This window comes from Galleria mellonella, unplaced genomic scaffold, assembly GCF_026898425.1.
Source record: "Galleria mellonella isolate WM207_F2 unplaced genomic scaffold, CSIRO_AGI_GalMel_v1 utg200, whole genome shotgun sequence".
Classification (NCBI taxonomy): Eukaryota; Metazoa; Arthropoda; class Insecta; order Lepidoptera; family Pyralidae; genus Galleria; species Galleria mellonella.
In genome coordinates this window covers 1180454-1198853 of record NW_026442034.1, presented here as the reverse complement: position 1 = coordinate 1198853, position 18400 = coordinate 1180454, and the positions used below count along the sequence as shown (strand labels likewise).

Sequence of the window (18400 nt, the reverse complement as noted above, 5' to 3'; positions counted from 1 at the left end):
AACCATCGATCTTTGTGGAAGAAGATTCTAGGCATGGGTAATAACCCTATAATCCTAGTAAAAGTGCCTAGAATCATCTTCCACAAATCCCTACATTATAAATTTGATAAATCAATCCAATTATACCTTATCTGATATAGCGATGAGCTGTTCACACCATGCTTTTGTAACATCTGGCTCTTCGTTGGCGTGAGGTAACCTAAAACAACAACAAACAATGATGGACTACTATCATGCACAATGGAAAACTTTGTTCAATATATACTCGTAATTTGTTAGTTATAACTGACTTTTAAATTATCATAAGTTCACTGGTTATTTGATTCGAATTATTTAGTTTAATCCCGCTACCATTAGTATGTGAGTGACTGCCGATGCCTTTTTCAAAAAAGAGCATGATAATGCCACTTTGCTGAAAGGGTAAAAATACGGCAACACAGTTGAAAATAAGTCATTCTCAATTTGGGCGTCGAACAGTGAAATATGTAACACAAAAGGTGCGTGAACAAAATGGCAGTCGGAGATTGATGACTAATATGAAAGGTTGTGGAACTTCTGCTAGTAATAGTGGTGGTCAATCTTCGAGCGTTGGCAGTCACACACATACTAATGTTAGAGGAATTAAACAAAATATTTGTAATCAAATAACCAAATACCCTTTATACTATAAATAAAGGATTTCTGCGAGCATGCATGAGACGCGATATGAAAGTGCAGGAAGTAAGAGATGTAAGGACTTAAGTTTTGATACTAGGTTCTCTGCCTACCTCGCTACATACATATAGTAAGGATTTACGAACATAAGTGACTCACTTCTTAGGATCCGTGGGGGGGTCCAGGGCATGTAGATAGGCGATATAAGTGCCCAGGTAGCCTGGGAACTTCTGCTGCATCTCCTCGTACAACTGCTCTAGTTTATCGCCTTCTGCAATCCGATAATACATTTGAAAACTGTGACAAGTACTCTATGACCTACCACATAAAGTCTATAAGAACTCATACATAGTCGTGCTATTAAATTATTGGGAGGGGAATTATTGCAAGTTTTTTTTTATACCACTGAGGTGGCAAACAAGCATACGACCCACCTGATGGTAAGTTGTTACCGTAGCCTACGAACACCTGCAATACCAGAGGCATTACGCGTGCGTTGCCGACCCTGAAGAAACCTCTTTACCCCCCTTTTGAAGAAGTGAAATAACATTTTTATAATTTTTTTTTTTTGTTAAATAGCGAGAAATGCAGTTATAATTGATTTCAATCAATCATTTCAATCGCCCTTGGTGACCCCCTGCTGGGTAAAGGTTCCTCTCAATTGCTTCCATACTACGTACCAGTCTTTGAGGAACCGGTCGTCATCGTCTCTCCATCACATAAAAGAGCTTCTGCAACTTTTTTTTTATTTATCAGGGAGCTAAGATGTGAATATTTTGGCCTACCTGTCGCTTACAATGCGACTTACATGTGTTGCCCACTCTCAGGAGTTTAATTCAGAATTGTCGTTTTTTAATTATTGTTAAAATTAATTAAGTATTTTTTATGGGTGATAATGGAATGGTAACCCCACATGCGCTATCGGTATACACCGGCGGGGCACCAGTGAAGGATGATAGGTGAGAATGAAAAGTAGGTCAGTTAGTCCATACATACATACATACATATCTGTCACGCCTGTCTCCCATTAGGGTAGGCAGAAACAATGGCACGCCAAATGCTTCGATTCAAACAAACCTCTTTCGCTTCTTCCACATTCATCAATCTTGTCATACACGTTCGTCGGTTACGGGTACTTTTAATTTGGTCCTTCTTCAGCACGTCGCCTATTTGGTCGACATACGTCCGTCTAGGGCGGCCCCTACCGACATCTCCATTCATTCTTGCTCAATAAATCTCTTTCGTAGTTCTTCTTTCATCCATCCTCTCCAAATGACCAAACCAGTTAGTCCATCGTGACGAATTCAATAAGAATTGTTCGCGATGGTTTCCAGAGGGGAATCAAGTGGAGGTCGATCTAATAGGGCATATTGCTAGCAATGGGACTGTCAAACTCTATTGCTAACAATCCATTTTCCTCCCAAGTGCGGGAGCGGCGTTAAGGCTAGAGCGACTGACCGAGCTTGGGCAGCCAGCCGGCAGCGAAGTCGCGGTAGGCGTCGGCGTAGTCGTCGGGCTTGGGCTTGTCCTTGGCGGCGCGGCGCGGCGGCTCGCAGGGCGCGTAGTGCAGCGCGTAGGTGTCGGCGCGGCGGCCCAGCTCGTCCTTGGCCAGGCTCAGCGACCCCGACAGCGCCTGCCCCACGCCCAGCTGCGACCGGCTCAGCCTGCGACACCACCCTCACAGTCACATCACGCTCATTACTATATACTTCAACCATGTACTTTCATGGTTATTTATACATATTTTTTTTAACGAGTGATGATGAAATTGTAATCCCACCCGCGCTATCGGTATACGTTGGCGGGGCACCAGTGAGGGATGATAGGTGACGATGAAAGCAGGTCAGTTAGCCCATCATGACGAATTCCACTAGAATTAACCACGATGGTTTCCAGGGGAAACTGCGTGGAGATCAACCTGATTGGGAGTATTGCTAGCAATGGGTCAATTAGACCCCATTACTAGCAATCTCATTCACACAAAAATACAAATCTTTCCTCTTTATAATATTAGTATAGATTGTTTTTTTAATACACTCACTTATCCGAAGGTAGAGCAGCTATGTACAATGGTAAGGTAGTCCCGTTGGACAGGGACGCTGTAACAAATTTCTTCCCTCCTGTTATCGCCTGCAAATACAAGAAGATGTTATATTAATCATTTGTAACAAATGATTAATTTTCATGATGATAGTGGTCTTGTTTCAGTAATAGCGTCTGCGCTAACGGTGTACGCTGGCGGAACAACAATGAGGGTAGGAATGATAGGTAAACATCGTGATGAATTCTACTAGAGTTAACCACGATGTTTTCAAGAGGGAATCGAGAAGAGGTCGATTTAATAAGAGTATATTACTAGTGATAAAGCTATTAGATGCCTGTTACTAAGAATCCCTTTCCCCCAGGGTGATAGTGGTTAGAAGGTAATGGTTTGGTTAATGTAATGATGAAATAGGGTGGTAGTATTTTAATGACAGAGATATGATAGAACTGGGTGGTGAGATGATAGTAATGGTTGAATGATAGTGAAGTAATATGAATGGTGGATATGATGATGATAGTGGGGTGGTGGTAATAGGGTGGTCTCAATGGGTTTGTGGTAGTGAGATAACAATGGTGAGGTGGTGCTTCAGTGGTAGTAGTAAAGTGGTGGTGGTAGTGATAGTAAAGTGTCGGTGGTAATGGTAGTGAGGTGGTGGTGGTGATCGTGAAGTGTCGGTGGTAATGGTAGTGAGGTGGTGGTGGTGATAGTAAAGTGTCGGTGGTAATGGTAGTGAGGTGGTGGTGGTTATAGTAAAGTGTCGGTGGTAATGGTAGTGAAGTGGTGGTGGTGGTGTTCGTGAGGAGGTGGTGGTGTAGCGGTGAGGGTGAGGCGGTGGCAGCACCTGCGAGTGCGAGCAGTAGACGTCGAGCGCGATGGTCTGCGCGAGGCGCTGCTGCACGAGCACGGGCAGCTCCTGCAGCCGCTCCAGCAGCGCGCGGTTGTCGTGCCGCACGTTCAGCCGCAGCACGTAGTCGCCCTTCTCCAACTTCACCGAGTACTGCACAGCGGAAGTGTTCAATTTAAACTGTTAATATGTTCTTTTTGAAGAGCCCATACTTCGATTTTATGATAAAAAGGATATGTCTGGGGAATACGAAGTTAGTATTTAGAGCGACTAATGTATGTAATATTATTTACTTAACACACAATTACATAATGGACAATTATAATCAAAGTTTTTTTTTTCTCTCGTATCATTTGTCTTATGTTTTTTCCGCTTATCTTTATCGAACATTGTCTAGGCACATTATTCTTTTATGCACATCACCTTTCAGCCGTCTGGTTAAAATAAGCCGCCTCTTCATTTCCCGTAGGTGTCGTAAGAGGCGACTATAAAGGAGCATAATGGCGGTTGCCAGCCCGCCTACCAATCGCAACAATTACTGGCAAAACCTCCCAAGGGGTAGGCCTATGTTCAACAGTGAACAGTTATCGTTTGATATCATCATCGCCATCATCAATACTACCTTTGGTAAAAAAACTAACGAACATCTGGCACCCACCTTGGACGGATATGCATCACCGACGGCCATCAACTGTTTACAGCTATTGTACAACATCCACATCTGAGACTCGAACTCCGACTCGTACAGTGTCTCAGACAACATCGTCACTATCGGCGTTACCTGTTGAAATACGTTTTTTTTTTATTCAACTTACTTTTTTTTTTTTTTTATACAACTTTATAACTATCAGGGGGCGATTAGTGATCGATACTGATGCCAAAAATGCAATCAGTAAAATTTTTGTCTGTCTGTCTGTATGTTCGTTATAGAAACAAAAACTACTCGACGAATTTTAACGAAACTTGGTACAATTATTCTTCATACTCCTGGGCAAGTTATAGTATACTTTTCATCACGCTACGATCAATAGGAGCAGAGCAGTGGAGGGAAATGTTGGGAAAACGGGAGAAGTTACTCTATTTTTAAGCTTCCGTCGCGTGCGCAGCCTTAATGGCTAATTTTTAAAATGTAAAAATGTCCACCCGTGCAAAGCCGGGACGGGCCGCTAGTATTTACATAAATTTGTTATTTACATAGTGTTTTCCATTTTACAAAATATATATAGTATTGTCTCACCTCAGTAGCTTTCGCAATATGGAAGTTGTACGTATTCAGAAGTTGGTATATCTGTCTGGCTGGCGGGATTACATCTCGCGCAGTCAACGATATTATTTTAGATTCCGTTGGCCTGCAAATAAAAAAAGTTTACATATTATTTCAGTACATAAAAGTATATATGAAAGTTTAAATGGCTATGTTTCGGTTTGAAGGGTGGAATATGGCGTGAATTTACTGGGTACAGAGAAATAACACCTGAGTCCTCAGGAATGGCAACGCATGGGGGTATCATGGGCGAAACAGTATACTCTGTTATGTCCATGGTACTGCTCATGTCTATAGGCGACGGTTACCACTTTACATCAAGTGGGCCGTCAGCTTGTTTACCATTCTAAGTTGATAAAAAAAATATATTTTGGTCATGTGGTCCCGGCATAGAATAGGCCACCCCTTCCTTTCCCGTGGGTGTCGTAAGAGGCGACTAAGGGAGGGCGAGGGATGGACAGCAGTGCCCCTCCTAAAACATCTCCAAAACCTAACTGCAATTGGCTTAGCAACTACTGACAACCCCCCCCCCCCCCTCGCCCCAAGGGGGAGGCTTAAGTTCAGCAGTGGACAGTTAAAGGCTGATATGATAATGACGATTATATTATCTGTAGTAAGGATTAATAACTGCCTCCATTTGGCAGTCGCTTAAAAACGTGGCTAAAGTTTAACCGCGGTTACCAATCCGCCTGCCAAGCCTGGCAACTACTGACAAACCCCCTCAAGGGCTTGGGGGAAAGGAATTGTTAGTAATGGAGACTGAGAATCCCATTGCTAGCAACATACCCAACCAGGCTGGCAACTCGACCTCCTCGTGATTCTCCCTGGAAACTATCATGGTTAATTCCTGATGAATTCATCATGACGGGCTAACTGGCCTGTTTTCTATCTCATCTATCACCCGTCACTGGTGCTCCGCCAGCGTATCCCGTTAGCACAAGCGGGGTACCATACCATTTTCAACCATCAAAAAAAAACCCCTCAAGGGGGAGGCTTATGTAGCAATGGACAGTTAAAAGCTAATATGATGACAATTTATTTACACTGTAATCCGCCTGTGGTTATAAAGTTACCATCTTTATCAAAATAGATATACATATGTTAGCATATTAAAAATGATTTATTTAATTTGTAAGATGCATGTCTTAGCCTATCTGATGACAGGCTCGGAATACTTGAACTGGGCAGTGGGCTGCGGCTCCTGAACCCGCAGGATAATTGGAACAGGCGAACTCACCTGACGACAGGCTCGGAGTACTTGAGCTGGGCGGTGGGCTGCAGCTCCTGCAGCCGCAGCGCGGAGACGTTAAAGGTGCGGATCCCCTCGCTGGCCGCGAACACCAGCCGCGATCCGAAATCCGGCTTCAGTCCGTGAAACTCGATTGTGTAGCTCATAATCAAGTCGCCAATATTAGCCCAATACTTCGCTATCACAACCTCTATTAGGACTCCGCCCTGAAACGTACATTATTATCTTTTGATCTCTGATCAATTGTGTGCATGACACTTAAAAATTAATACACAAGACGTATAGAGAGACAGTGTATTAAACTGAAGAGAAGAGAGACTACCAGAGGGAGACTTTGTACAAAAGTCGATTGCTTGGGTACCTCTGTTCCATTCCTGTTTCAACCGTGAAGCAGTTGTGTTTGCATGGCTGTGTTTCGGTTTGAAGGGTGGGATATGGCGTGAATTCGCTGGGTACAGAGTAATAACATCTAAGTCCTTAGGGATGTATTCCTAACACTCCAACACATGGGGGGTATCATGGGCGAAACAGTATACTCTGTTATGTCCATGGTACTGCTCATGTCTATAGGCGACGGTTATCACTTTCCATCAGGTGGGCCGTCAGCTTATTTGCCATTCTAAGTTGTATAAAAAAAAACTACCAAATTATATTTTCGAAATCCATTTAAACAAATGTCTACCACAGTCTTGGTCAGTTGTACCAAACCGCCACTGGCAACCTTCGCGCGGATACAAACTGTATCCATCAGTAGAAAACTAATCAAAGACCTATTAGAATATCCAATCCATTTAAAACTGTTCTACCACTAAAACTTGCTAAATTTTTAAAGTGCAGCAAAATATCTAGATCAGCACCTAAACTGATCTCATGATACTTACCACCACCTGAAAAGGCAGCAAAGTAGGTGCTTCCGATGAGACGTTGACCATTTTCTGCGTTTCGTGGCAACGGCAACTGCGGCGCGGCAGCAGCTGCATTGTATGCACCAGAAACCGGCCGCTATTGTTGTGGTCCGTCGTCCACATTTTCAGTACACCCCAAGTCGCTCCTTGTGGGGCTGGGAGCACAACAATCGTTGAATATCAAGTTTTGCTTCACGATACTAATAAGTAAATATGCAGGGAAGTGGTCAGTAACGAGGACTAACTGTCCTAAAACTAAGAATATACTTTATCTGGTCTACTTTCACGTGATCCCCTGAAAGATATCATGGTTAGACCCTAGTGAATTCGTTACAATAGATCAATTGATTTGTGAGGATATATCGTACCCTATTCCTCACTATTAACTTGCCAGTGTATACCTTTTTTTTTATACCACTGAGGTGGCAAACAAGCATACGGCTCACCTGATGGTAAGCGGTTACCGTAGCCTATGAACGCCTGCAATACCAGAGGTATTACGCGCGCGTTGCCGATAGTGCAGATAGGTTATTATTTCCTTATCATCCATTTTGGAACTCACGCATAAAAAAGTGCCTCTTGATATTCGCGGGCTTGAAGAGTACATCGGTGGCGGTGAATTGCGGCGCGGCGGGCGGCGGCGGCAGCGGCGTGGGCTGCAGCACCGTTACCGGCACGCGGAACACTGGGCCCTTCTCCGGGCACGTCACGTCGTAAGCGTTCAAGCTGCACAGGCACGGTATACACTCAGAACGAGACCCATATTAATAAACCAATCTTAAGCGTAGGAAAAGCGCAAGTCTTATAAAGATTCATGATTGTTTGGTGATATTTGGTGTAGTTGGTGTGTGAAGTGTGCGGATTATGTACTGTATGTGCACCCATATGTGTACGTTGTATGTATGTATGGGTTGTGAGGGACGGGCGTGCGCGTACGTTTGGCGGCGTGTGAGAGCGTGCGAGTAGCGACCTGGTGAAATGCGCGCCGGGCGGCAGCGCGGCGGTATCGAGGCGAAGCGCGATCGGGCGCGCGGCGTTCATGAGGTCGAGGTGCGCGGGCGCCGCCAGCCACGCCGCGCCGCACGACAGCGCCAGCCGCATGCCGAACGACAGCTGCTTCGACATCACCGCCTTGTCTGCAACGCACCGGACGCTACATAAGATTTTATTGGCATCCGCTCGTTACTCCCACACGCTCGTCTCGAGGGCACTCGTCTAATATCTCACGTAAGGCGACCGGTCGACCGTCGTGTTCAATACGAGTGTGGAGATTCGAGCAGGTAAATGAACGACAGATCTCTCGAGCCAATCGTATAACTAGCAATCTAGTTAGTTTAGATTTGTTTCAGTCGAATCTACTTATTTAAGTTATATTTAAATGTTTCCTTTAAAGTTAAATTATTTCTAATAGATGACATTAATAGTAACCGTTAACACTTTGTTTTACTACATGGCAAGGTCTGAGTAAGAATTTAACAACAATGCAGACTACAATAGCTACAAATATACCAATTCTAATTATGAACTATGAATGAACAACCAATGACTGTGCTTAGCAGCAGAGCGGTAATGGTAAGTAATAGAGTAATATCTTGAATTTATAACCAATTTTTTGACAAACAACATGTTAACAAACTTGTTTACAAACTCTTTTAATAATCATATTATATCTTTTCACTGCTAGGTTCCGAATATTGTTATCTATTGTATAGAATCCGCAAGAAACAAAACTTACTTTTTTTTTTATCCCCGTTCACATTATGTATATTAATATTTTTACAAATTTTACTTACAAGTTTTCAAGATAATCGAGTCCAGATTTTTCAAAATCACATTCAAAAGTTCATTATTGTCATTCGCAGATGCAGACACGATTGTTATATTTAATTGTCATGAAAACTTAAAAGACCTTTTTTCTATTAGCAGCATCCCTCTTAAAATACCACCAAAAGCCAAACTGCAGTTGCCAACCCATTTGTGAAGCGTAGCAACTACTTGCAATATAATGAGTGAGCTAAACATAGTCAATTACGTTATAGTGAACAATTAACGACTGGAATAATAACTATTTATGATAAAACAACATATTATTTGCTCTAGTAATAGTTCCGATATGTGTAGAGGTACTGCTACTATGAGATATTACGAGTGGTAATTTAGAATGGTAATTATCGTATCTACTGTCACTTGGCAACCCTAAATTGCAGCTAATTGAGAGCAGACGACCAGAGGGAGACTTTGTACAAAAGACGATTGCTTGGGTACCTCTGTCCGATTCGTGTTTCAACCGTGAAGCAGTTGTGTTTGCATGGCTGTGTTTCGGTTTGAAGGGTGGAATATGGCGTGAATTTACAGGGTACAGAGGAATAACACCTGAGTCCTCAGGAATGGCAACGCATTGGGGGTATCATGGGCGAAACAGTATATTCTGTTATGTCCATGGTACTGCTCATGTCTATAGACGACGGTTACCACTTTACATCAGGTGGGCCGTCAACTTGTCTGTCATTCTAAGTTGTATAAAAAAAAGACGACCCAGATTCATAGTAAATTTTCACTTTCCATTAATTTAAACCAAGTTTCATTGAAAAGCCTTCTATTTGTAGGGGTTAACAGAGGAATTTTAACCTAAAAACAGACTTACCGTGCTCGTCGTCGTGGTAGTGCAGGAATTTCGGCTCGATGGTGACGCCGATGTCCTTTTGAGGATCGTCGGGACGCGGCCGCAGCAGGATGCCTTTGGAGTTGGCGGGCCCGCACTGTATACTGAACGTTACGTCCCGCTCAAGGACATCGTGGTACGACGTCAGCAATTCGAATGCCTGCCCGGTATACCATTTGACATTACCACCTCCACAGATGAATGTGGATCTTAAATCAGAGGGTCTACCATGAAATGTTTTCCGAGATTTCGGGTCCGAACGAAATACAAATTTGATGTTAGAATTACATAATAGATACCGTTTAAAAATATTGAAAATACTAAAATTACATTCCCTTGGATTTTTATAGTAGGATTTATGACGAACGAAATATTAAATCGTTTTCGGTATGAATGTAATAAAGAAATTGAGTCTGAAAGTTTAAAATTTAATTTCATGGTAAACCCAAGCAAACGACTTTTGTACAAAGGCTCCCTCTGGTAAAATAGGCAATCCCTTCCTTTCCTGTGGGTGTCGTAAGAGGCAACTAAGGGAACTTAATGGAACATCAGTTAGCCCATCGAGTCGAATTGCACAAGAATAAACCACGATGGTTTAAAGAGGGAACCATGTGGAAGTCGACATGAGTATATTACTAGCAATAAGACTTAGACCCCATTACTAACAATCCCTTCCCCCCACCTGTTTACAAGTAAGGCGAAAAATATTTTCGGTTTGTACATTCATCACTTCAAGCATTATCCGTCCATTGCTGGACATAGGCCACCCCCAGACTGTCATAAGGAACAGTCTTAAACCACCTGCATCTATTAACTCCCTGCAATGCATTTGAGGTCGTCACTCCATCTAGTAGGGGCGTCACTGTTTTTACCCATACGTTTGTCGGTTCTTCGAGCTATGGTGACCAGTCCATTGCAACTTTTTTTTTTTTTTTATTTTTTTGTTTTTACAACACAGGGGGCAAACGAGCATGCGGCTCACCTGGTGGTAAGTGACTACCGCCGCCCATGATCACCCACAACACCAGCGGCGTTGCAGGTGTGCTGCCGGCCAACTTCAGCTTGCTCATCCTTCATGTCAGGTTTATCCATTCATTCACCTGCATTTCACAATTTTCCCAACCTAATATATTAACTTATTTATACATACATAACAATATTACCTTCTCTATGTTAACCAAGCCAGCACCTTGCGCCCACGGCTCCACATGGCTGAGATACGTGGCCGAGTTCTCCAGCATCCGTTTTATTGAGTACGGTGAATAAGGTATATCTTTGTCTTTTAGACCGGAAATTAAGGCCGCTAGGAGAAATAAAACAAATAATCAATACATACATTCATTATATTACTTGAACGATGTAATTTAGTCTTGATCCTAGTTACTTAAAAAAAAATACCGAATTTTTTAAACACAAGGAATATACCAAATGATATTTGTTTAAGGGAAAAACGGGACGCTGCTGCCCATCTCTCGGCTTCCCTTAGTCGCCTCTTACGACACCCACATGAAAGGAAAGGGCCTTCTATGCTGAATCTTCTTATTTCATCATTATTTGTCCACTGCTGGACATTAGCCTCCCCCATAGACTGTTTGATCGATCGAACGATCCTAAACCACCTGCATCCACTGACTTCCTGCAATGCATTTCAGGTCGTCACTCCATCTAATGGGGGTCGTCCTACACGGCATTTGCCCTTACTGGGTGTCCACTCAAAACCTTTTTTCCTCTTATTTACTTAACATAAATCCATGAATATACATAACATACGAATACAACCTGCTATAGTGCAATATTGTTATGTAAAATTATACTTATGTATAGATCAAATAAAGTGTCAACTGACCAACGACACCAGCAACGTGCGGAGCGGCCATTGATGTTCCATTCATCAGCTGGCAACTCCTCAATGTGAATCTGGGGACAAATCCAACTGTTTTATTACGAATTCTATTCACAGATTTAATAAAAAAAAATAGGAAGAGAATTTGTAAGACTGACATTCTATTGAAGTATCTGGTAACAATGGGACAGTGTAGAGCGCGGCGCAGTATACCTGATGGCATTGCAATGCGAAGTGTAGCGTACCTGACAACAGTGTAGTGTACGGTGCAACGTGCTTGATGACATTGTAGTGCGCAGTAACTGGCGATAGTGTGTTGCACGGTGCAACGTATCTGATGACATTGCAGTGCGTAGTGTAGCGTACCTGGCGATAGTGTAGTGCACGGTGCAATGTACCTAATGACATTGCAGTGCGTAGTGTAGCGTACCTGGTAATAGTGTAGTACACGGTGCAATGTACCTAATGACATCACAGTACGCAGTATAGCGTACCTGACAATAGTGGAGTGCACGATGCAGCATACCTGTTGATTTTACAGCGCGCAGTATAGCGTAACTGGTGATAGTGTGTTGCACGGTGCAACGTACCTGACGACATTGTAGTGCGCAGTGCAGTGTACCTGGCAACGGTATAGTGCGCGGTGTGGTGTAGTGTGGTGTAGTGTGGTGTAGTGTAGTGTAGTGTAGTGTAGTGTAGTGTAGTGTAGTGTACCTGGCGACGGAGGCGATGGCGCCGCCGGGCGCGCAGACGGCGAGCCCGAGCGCGCCGTCGGCGGCGGGCCCGCGCGAGCTCCAGCTGAACGCGCCGCCGCCCAGCCGCGCGCGCATAGAGTACGCCGCCGACATCATCTCGGGCGACACGTACGCGCCCACACCTGCCGACCGCCACCAGCCACCATATAGTCCAATACAATACAGTATATATTGCACTTGTAAGTTACATATACAATAATGTATTTATAAGTGTTGTGAACAAGGGTGGACTTGTCTCTGAAAAAAATCTCTTCCAGTCAACCCAATACAATTAGAAAGCATTTCGTTAGCGGACAGGTGAAGTGCTACAACTGTTAATAGCTGCCTACATGTAATATTGCACAATGATTATTCATAATTTCAAAGTGAACTTTGCTCCGTTCCCTAATTTGTAAGTGACCTAAATTAATCAACGTAACTTAAATGTTTTATCTTACACTCATTCGCGATACAACCTCTGTGCTAGGCATTCGATTCAATATACAAGTTTACATTTTATATCTTGAATTGTTCTCGTTATTTACGAGTACCGCCTCCACAAACCGCATCGAGTCTTCATAACAACTTCAGCCAAACTGGTGACCCCGACGTGATTTCCGTGAGCGCATATCTCTATCGGCTTTCCACAAGCGAATTTAACCGATTTGAGATTTCAAGAAGCGTATAGTCACGGGAATCCAATTCTCAACGTGATAGCTGTACCCGAATCATCATGACCACTCCAGTACCTTCCACATCATTGTTTCCTTGCACATCATCATCACTTGCCAAATTACAAGCACAGATAGCCGAATTAAGTTTACAAGTCGTCAAATTACAAAGGTCGAGATCAAGAAGTCGAAATTATTACGATTATCGCCCGCGGTTCAATAGCCGCTCTACGTCACGCGGTCCACATAGACACCGTTATGCTACTATCACAGCTGTTTTCGCCATAGAACTCAAAAATGCGCAGACACGTGCACCTGGAAAAACAATACTACGAATAAGGAAAACCAGAATCGGTGCAGTCAGAGGCAGATATCTGCACCATCTTGCCCACCCACCGCCTATGCGTGACCGACTTTCACAGTGGCCTACGTTTTTTGATGGACACAGGGACCAATGTATCCGTGTTACCCGCAATCAAGAAACCGTACGCAAATAATGAATGCGATAGTTACAAACTCTATGCCGCTAACGGCAGTGAAATCAAGACTTACGGAACTAAGAAGTTAGTCATAAATTTGAAATTACGAAGACCATATTCATGAACATTTATCATAGCTGATGTGAAACAGCCAATACTCGGTGCCGATTTCCTTAGTCATCATAAGCTGCTTGTAGACGTGAATGGACGAAAACTAATCGACGCAGTGACCAATCTGAACGTTGTTGGCTCTATGGTAATGAAAAGGGGCGCTACAATTAAGACTATCGACGCCACAAATCCATATTACGATCTGTTATCGACTTATCCTGATATGACGAAACCTGTGTGCTACAAAGACACTCCCAAACATAGCGTGATGCATCATATAGAGACTACTGGTCCAACTGTTTTCGCTCACGCTCGCACGCTTCTTCCTGAAAAGTACGAACGGGTAAAGACGGAATTGAATCGAATGATTACATGCAACAAATTGGTATATGTCAACCTTCCAAGAGTTGTTGGGCAAGCCCTCTGCACGTCGTGGCTAAAAAGAACGGAGATATACGGCCCTACGGTGATTATCGAAGTTTAAATGCCAAAACCAAACCAGATCATTATCCCATACCCAGAATTCACGATTTCACCTACCTTATGGCGGGAAAGAAAGTATTCTCAAGTGTCGATTTTCAACGAGCTTATCATTTCATACCGATAGCTCCAGAAGACCTAGAAAAACAGCTATAATTACTCCTTTCGGTCTCTATGAATTCCCACGAATGATGTTCGGATTACGTAACGATGCTCAGACTTTCCAGCGTTTTATGAACAATGTCGTATTCCAAGGACTAGGAAAAAAGCTGTGAGTAGTAGTAACAAGCAAAGACGGTTACGACACCTTGATTTTATAAGCCAATTTACTACGACCATAGAACAGATACAAGGATCTCAAAACATAGTCGCGGATTCCTTATCGAGAATCGAACAAATAGATATTCCATCGCGGATAAACTACTACACAGTTAAATAAAATATTAAAATATATAATACCTACCTACTTATACAGTATTAACAACATTGGGTTACTTTATGAACAATTAAACGTGAAGGTGAATATAGAGCTATAGGTGGGAACGAAAATGGAAATAGAAATGCTAAAATATGAAGCCATATCTATGTTCATGCGTGCTGCACTATAAAATTGTTGGTTTACTAAGAAATGTAATATATGTTAATTTAACACTACACGTACTAGGTCATTGTATCGTCTCACCAGTTTTGTATTAATTTCCTAAATTTGTACTTAATTTAGAAGATCATTTTTATTTCCCAATTTTGTCAGTTATAACCGAGCCATTTGAAATATACATTTCCACAAACCTCGTCTCAATACAACCTCAACACTGATGGATATGGAGAGTAATGGATAAAGATGAAGGTGGAAATAGAGAGACAGCGAAGGAAAAGATGGAAATGTTTATGATAAGGAGTACGTAGGGTAATGTACTGGTAGCGATGGTGGCATACGTACCGATCAGCACGGCCTGCTCAATGTCGGGCGGCGAGCCGACGGTGGCGAGCGCGGGCCCGTGGTTGCCGGCCGACACCACCCACGACACGCCGTACTCGTTCACCACCGAGCATATCGTCTCACCCACGCGCCTGCAACCAAACACATTACAAATACCTAACTTACACGCTTGTGTTGCAGTACAGTGAACGCTCTACATAAGCAACTCATTTGAACCACTTTCAATAAAAAGAAAATCTTATTGGGAAAAGTTACTTATAGAGGAAAAAATGAGTATAAAAATACTTACCGTCTGGAAAATATTTTTATTTATTTCTTTCACTAACTAAGCTGAGTAGAATAAATAAAAGATAAAGAATGTTGCATATAGAGAGGTTGCTTAAATAGAGCGTTCACTGTAATAATAATTTCACATTGTAGTAATTTACAAGAGAAATGAAAAACCTAATATTTTACTGAATCATATGTTATTCTGTGGAAGTCCATATCACTGCTCTCACGTCTCATGCTTTCTCTGATTTTTTTCTTTTACATTTCGATATGAGTTGCTTCAGGTAAGATTTTGACATTCTGCTATTAATTCATAAGTCTTTTTGCTGTATTTCTTTTTTTCCATGTTTTGCCTTCCTCTAGTCGATTCTTATATAAAAATAGTGGAATTTAAACAATTCCATACTTGACAATGTTTGAAATAGGTTATAGAGAAGCAAATAAAAAATATATACAACTCACCCGGCGTTGGACCAATGCGCGTGTTCGCCGTAACTCATATTGATCACGTCGATCTTCATCTTCTTGGATAACTCCATGATTTTGATACAAGCTCTGATTAATGCAGTGCCGGTCTCCATTGAACCGAGCCTGCTATCCCCGATCGTGAGTGAGATGATCTTGGCGCCGGGTGCCACGCCATTCTTCTCGGGCTCATCGGCAAAGTAGCCAGATGCAATCGCTGCTACATGCGTCCCATGGGTAGCTGTGTGGTAAAATTTTTCATTAAGAAATAATTGAAAAACATTTGCAAAATAACCTTTAGTTAGAATTATCATGTCAGAACCCAAATTCGTTATCAAATCCTGATCTAAGAGGACACTATAATTAAACTGTCTTATCACTGGCATCATTATAGGACATTATGCATTATATTAGTAAAATTCTCTAAAATTTTGTTTCCAAGATCAGATAAATATTGCTTACCAGAAATACTATAGCAATATAAATACAATAAATACATAAACAAACTTTATAAAAAAATATATAGACTTCAAAACAATAATGATAAAACCCAAAAATAAATTAATATTTGACTTCTAATTTCCAGAACAAAATCTGTTTAAATTTGATGCCAAGTCCAACGAGAACAAGAGCAATAGCTCACCATGTATTATATATTATCACTAGGTGAGCAATATATCACACTCAACTAAAAAAAATAACTTTATATATATATATATATATGAAGTAGGTTAAAAATTCAATTTATCAGCAAGGATTGGCATCTACAACAATAACTTACAGCACATGCCAACCACCTCGAGCGTTTGGCCCTCGTCATGTACATTGATGCTGATTGTCATCTCGTCAAGATCCGTCAAGTGGGCGTGCTCGTGCGTCACGCTGTACTCGCCCAGCAAAGGCCCTGATGCAAGGTCACCACACTCGGATGTATCGATGCATGCCCTGAAGTAACATATTCATGGCATCAATAGGGGGGAAGGGATTATTAGTAATGCAGACTACCAGTTATATTGCTAACAATATATGTTATCAGGTCGACCTCCACGTGTCTCCCCCTTGAAACCATCGTGAACAATTCTTGTTGAATTCGTCACGATGGGCTAACTGAACTACTTCATCCTCACCTATCATCCTTCACTAGTGTACCGCCGGTGTATACCGCTAGCGCAGGTGGGGTTACCACTCCATAAGGTCGAACTAATAGGGCATATCGCTAGCAACGGGGCTGTCAAACTCCATTCCTAACAATCTCTTCCCCCCCCCCCCTCATCAGGTGAATCGTCACCTAGTTTACCATTCTAAGTTGCATAAAGAAAAACAATCGAGGCTTAACGCCATAAAAAAAACTTCACAGGTTAATAGTACTTATAAACCTGCTTTTTTATTATTGTGTATTTAAAATTTCATATTGATCATTTAAGCTGATTTGGCACTATAAGTTAACAAAGAAGCAAAGGGGGGGGAAAGGGCTTGTTAGTAATGGAGACTGAGAATCCCATTGCTAGCAATATATTCAACCAGGTCGACCTCCTTGCGGTTCCCCCTGGAAACTATCATGATTAATTCCTGATGAATTCATCATAATGGGCTACCTGGCCTGTTTTCATCTTCATCCATCACCCTTCACTGGTGCCCCGCCAGCGTATCCCGTTAGCGCAGGCGAGGTTATCATTCCATTTTCATCCAATAAAAAAAAACAGATTCACATTTATAACATAGGGAAGGGTTGAACTTACCGCCACACATCACCGTCGTGAAAGAGGACACAGTCATATGTGGGACCGAGATCTGTGTATTTCTTTTCTGCATTTTGCAACACCTCCACTCTGGCCTCTAGCTCCTCCTTCATGAATTTGTCTTCAGAACTTAAAGTTGGATTTTTAGACACTGAAAGAATATAATTTTGGAATCAGCATACATCTTTTACAACTACTGCTGATCTTGAAAAATTTTGAGTAGCAATGACAATTATTGGCAATAGCCAATCATTGTTTAATAATAATATAAACAAATAAATAGATTTTTTTTTTTGATGGGTGTAAATGGAATGGTAACCCCGCCTGCGCTAACGGGATACGCTGGCGGAGCACCAGTGAAGGGTGATAGATGAGAATGAAAACAGGCCAGTTAGTCCATCATGATAAATTCATAAGAAATTAACCATGATAGTTTCCAGGCGGAACCGTGAGGAAGTTGACCTGGTTGGGTATATTGCTAGCAATGGGATTCTTAGTCTCCATTACTAACAATCCCTTTCCCTCCTCAAAATACATAGATGTTGATCACATTGTATGAGGCTTTTATACTCTCTAAAGTAAGACAGGAAAATCCTTTAAGTACCTTTGATACTTTTAAATTATTACTGCACAGTGAAGTCTGCTATCAGTTAACTGAGTCTTAGTGTATTGTGCTACATCATGCCAATTTTTATTTTAATGTTATTATATATCAAATAAGGAATAACACAAATTAATCATGTTTTTTATTGTGAATGGCGTATTGCAACTGATGATAGGTTATGCATTAGTACCCTACATAATAATAGCTTTTTCCATAAAAAGTTATAACTGTGAGGGTGGTTCTAGAAAAGCTCTGACACATTGAATTATTAATATACAACAAATGTAATAACTCTAGGTTTAACATGTTATTTGGTTAATAAAGCTCAACTAATTATGAATTCATTCCGACCCTTAGTCTTGAGAAACTGTGACACGAGTGTGAGTTTAACTGTGCACCTCGCCTCAAAGATAAAAAAAAAGGCTACAACTAAGGGTCCCGA

At 41.9% G+C, this 18400-nt stretch overlaps 1 protein-coding gene across 1 annotated transcript in view; it reads right to left on the bottom strand.

Moving 5' to 3' along the window:
• LOC113514111 (tripeptidyl-peptidase 2) overlaps positions 1-18400 on the bottom strand; it is a 32743-nt gene that overhangs the window by 11625 nt on the left and 2718 nt on the right. The window contains exons 5-23 of the mRNA XM_052894198.1: positions 17355-17505; positions 16397-16560; positions 15613-15856; positions 14881-15011; positions 12180-12342; positions 11469-11539; positions 10786-10925; positions 9605-9782; positions 7931-8096; positions 7523-7686; positions 6937-7115; positions 6044-6261; positions 4780-4891; positions 4201-4323; positions 3540-3695; positions 2696-2784; positions 2113-2318; positions 814-925; positions 127-199 (exon numbers count right to left, since the gene is read on the bottom strand). Coding sequence (XP_052750158.1) covers positions 127-199; positions 814-925; positions 2113-2318; positions 2696-2784; positions 3540-3695; positions 4201-4323; positions 4780-4891; positions 6044-6261; positions 6937-7115; positions 7523-7686; positions 7931-8096; positions 9605-9782; positions 10786-10925; positions 11469-11539; positions 12180-12342; positions 14881-15011; positions 15613-15856; positions 16397-16560; positions 17355-17505 — 2840 coding nt within the window. The remainder of the gene's footprint in view (positions 1-126; positions 200-813; positions 926-2112; positions 2319-2695; positions 2785-3539; positions 3696-4200; positions 4324-4779; positions 4892-6043; positions 6262-6936; positions 7116-7522; positions 7687-7930; positions 8097-9604; positions 9783-10785; positions 10926-11468; positions 11540-12179; positions 12343-14880; positions 15012-15612; positions 15857-16396; positions 16561-17354; positions 17506-18400) is intronic.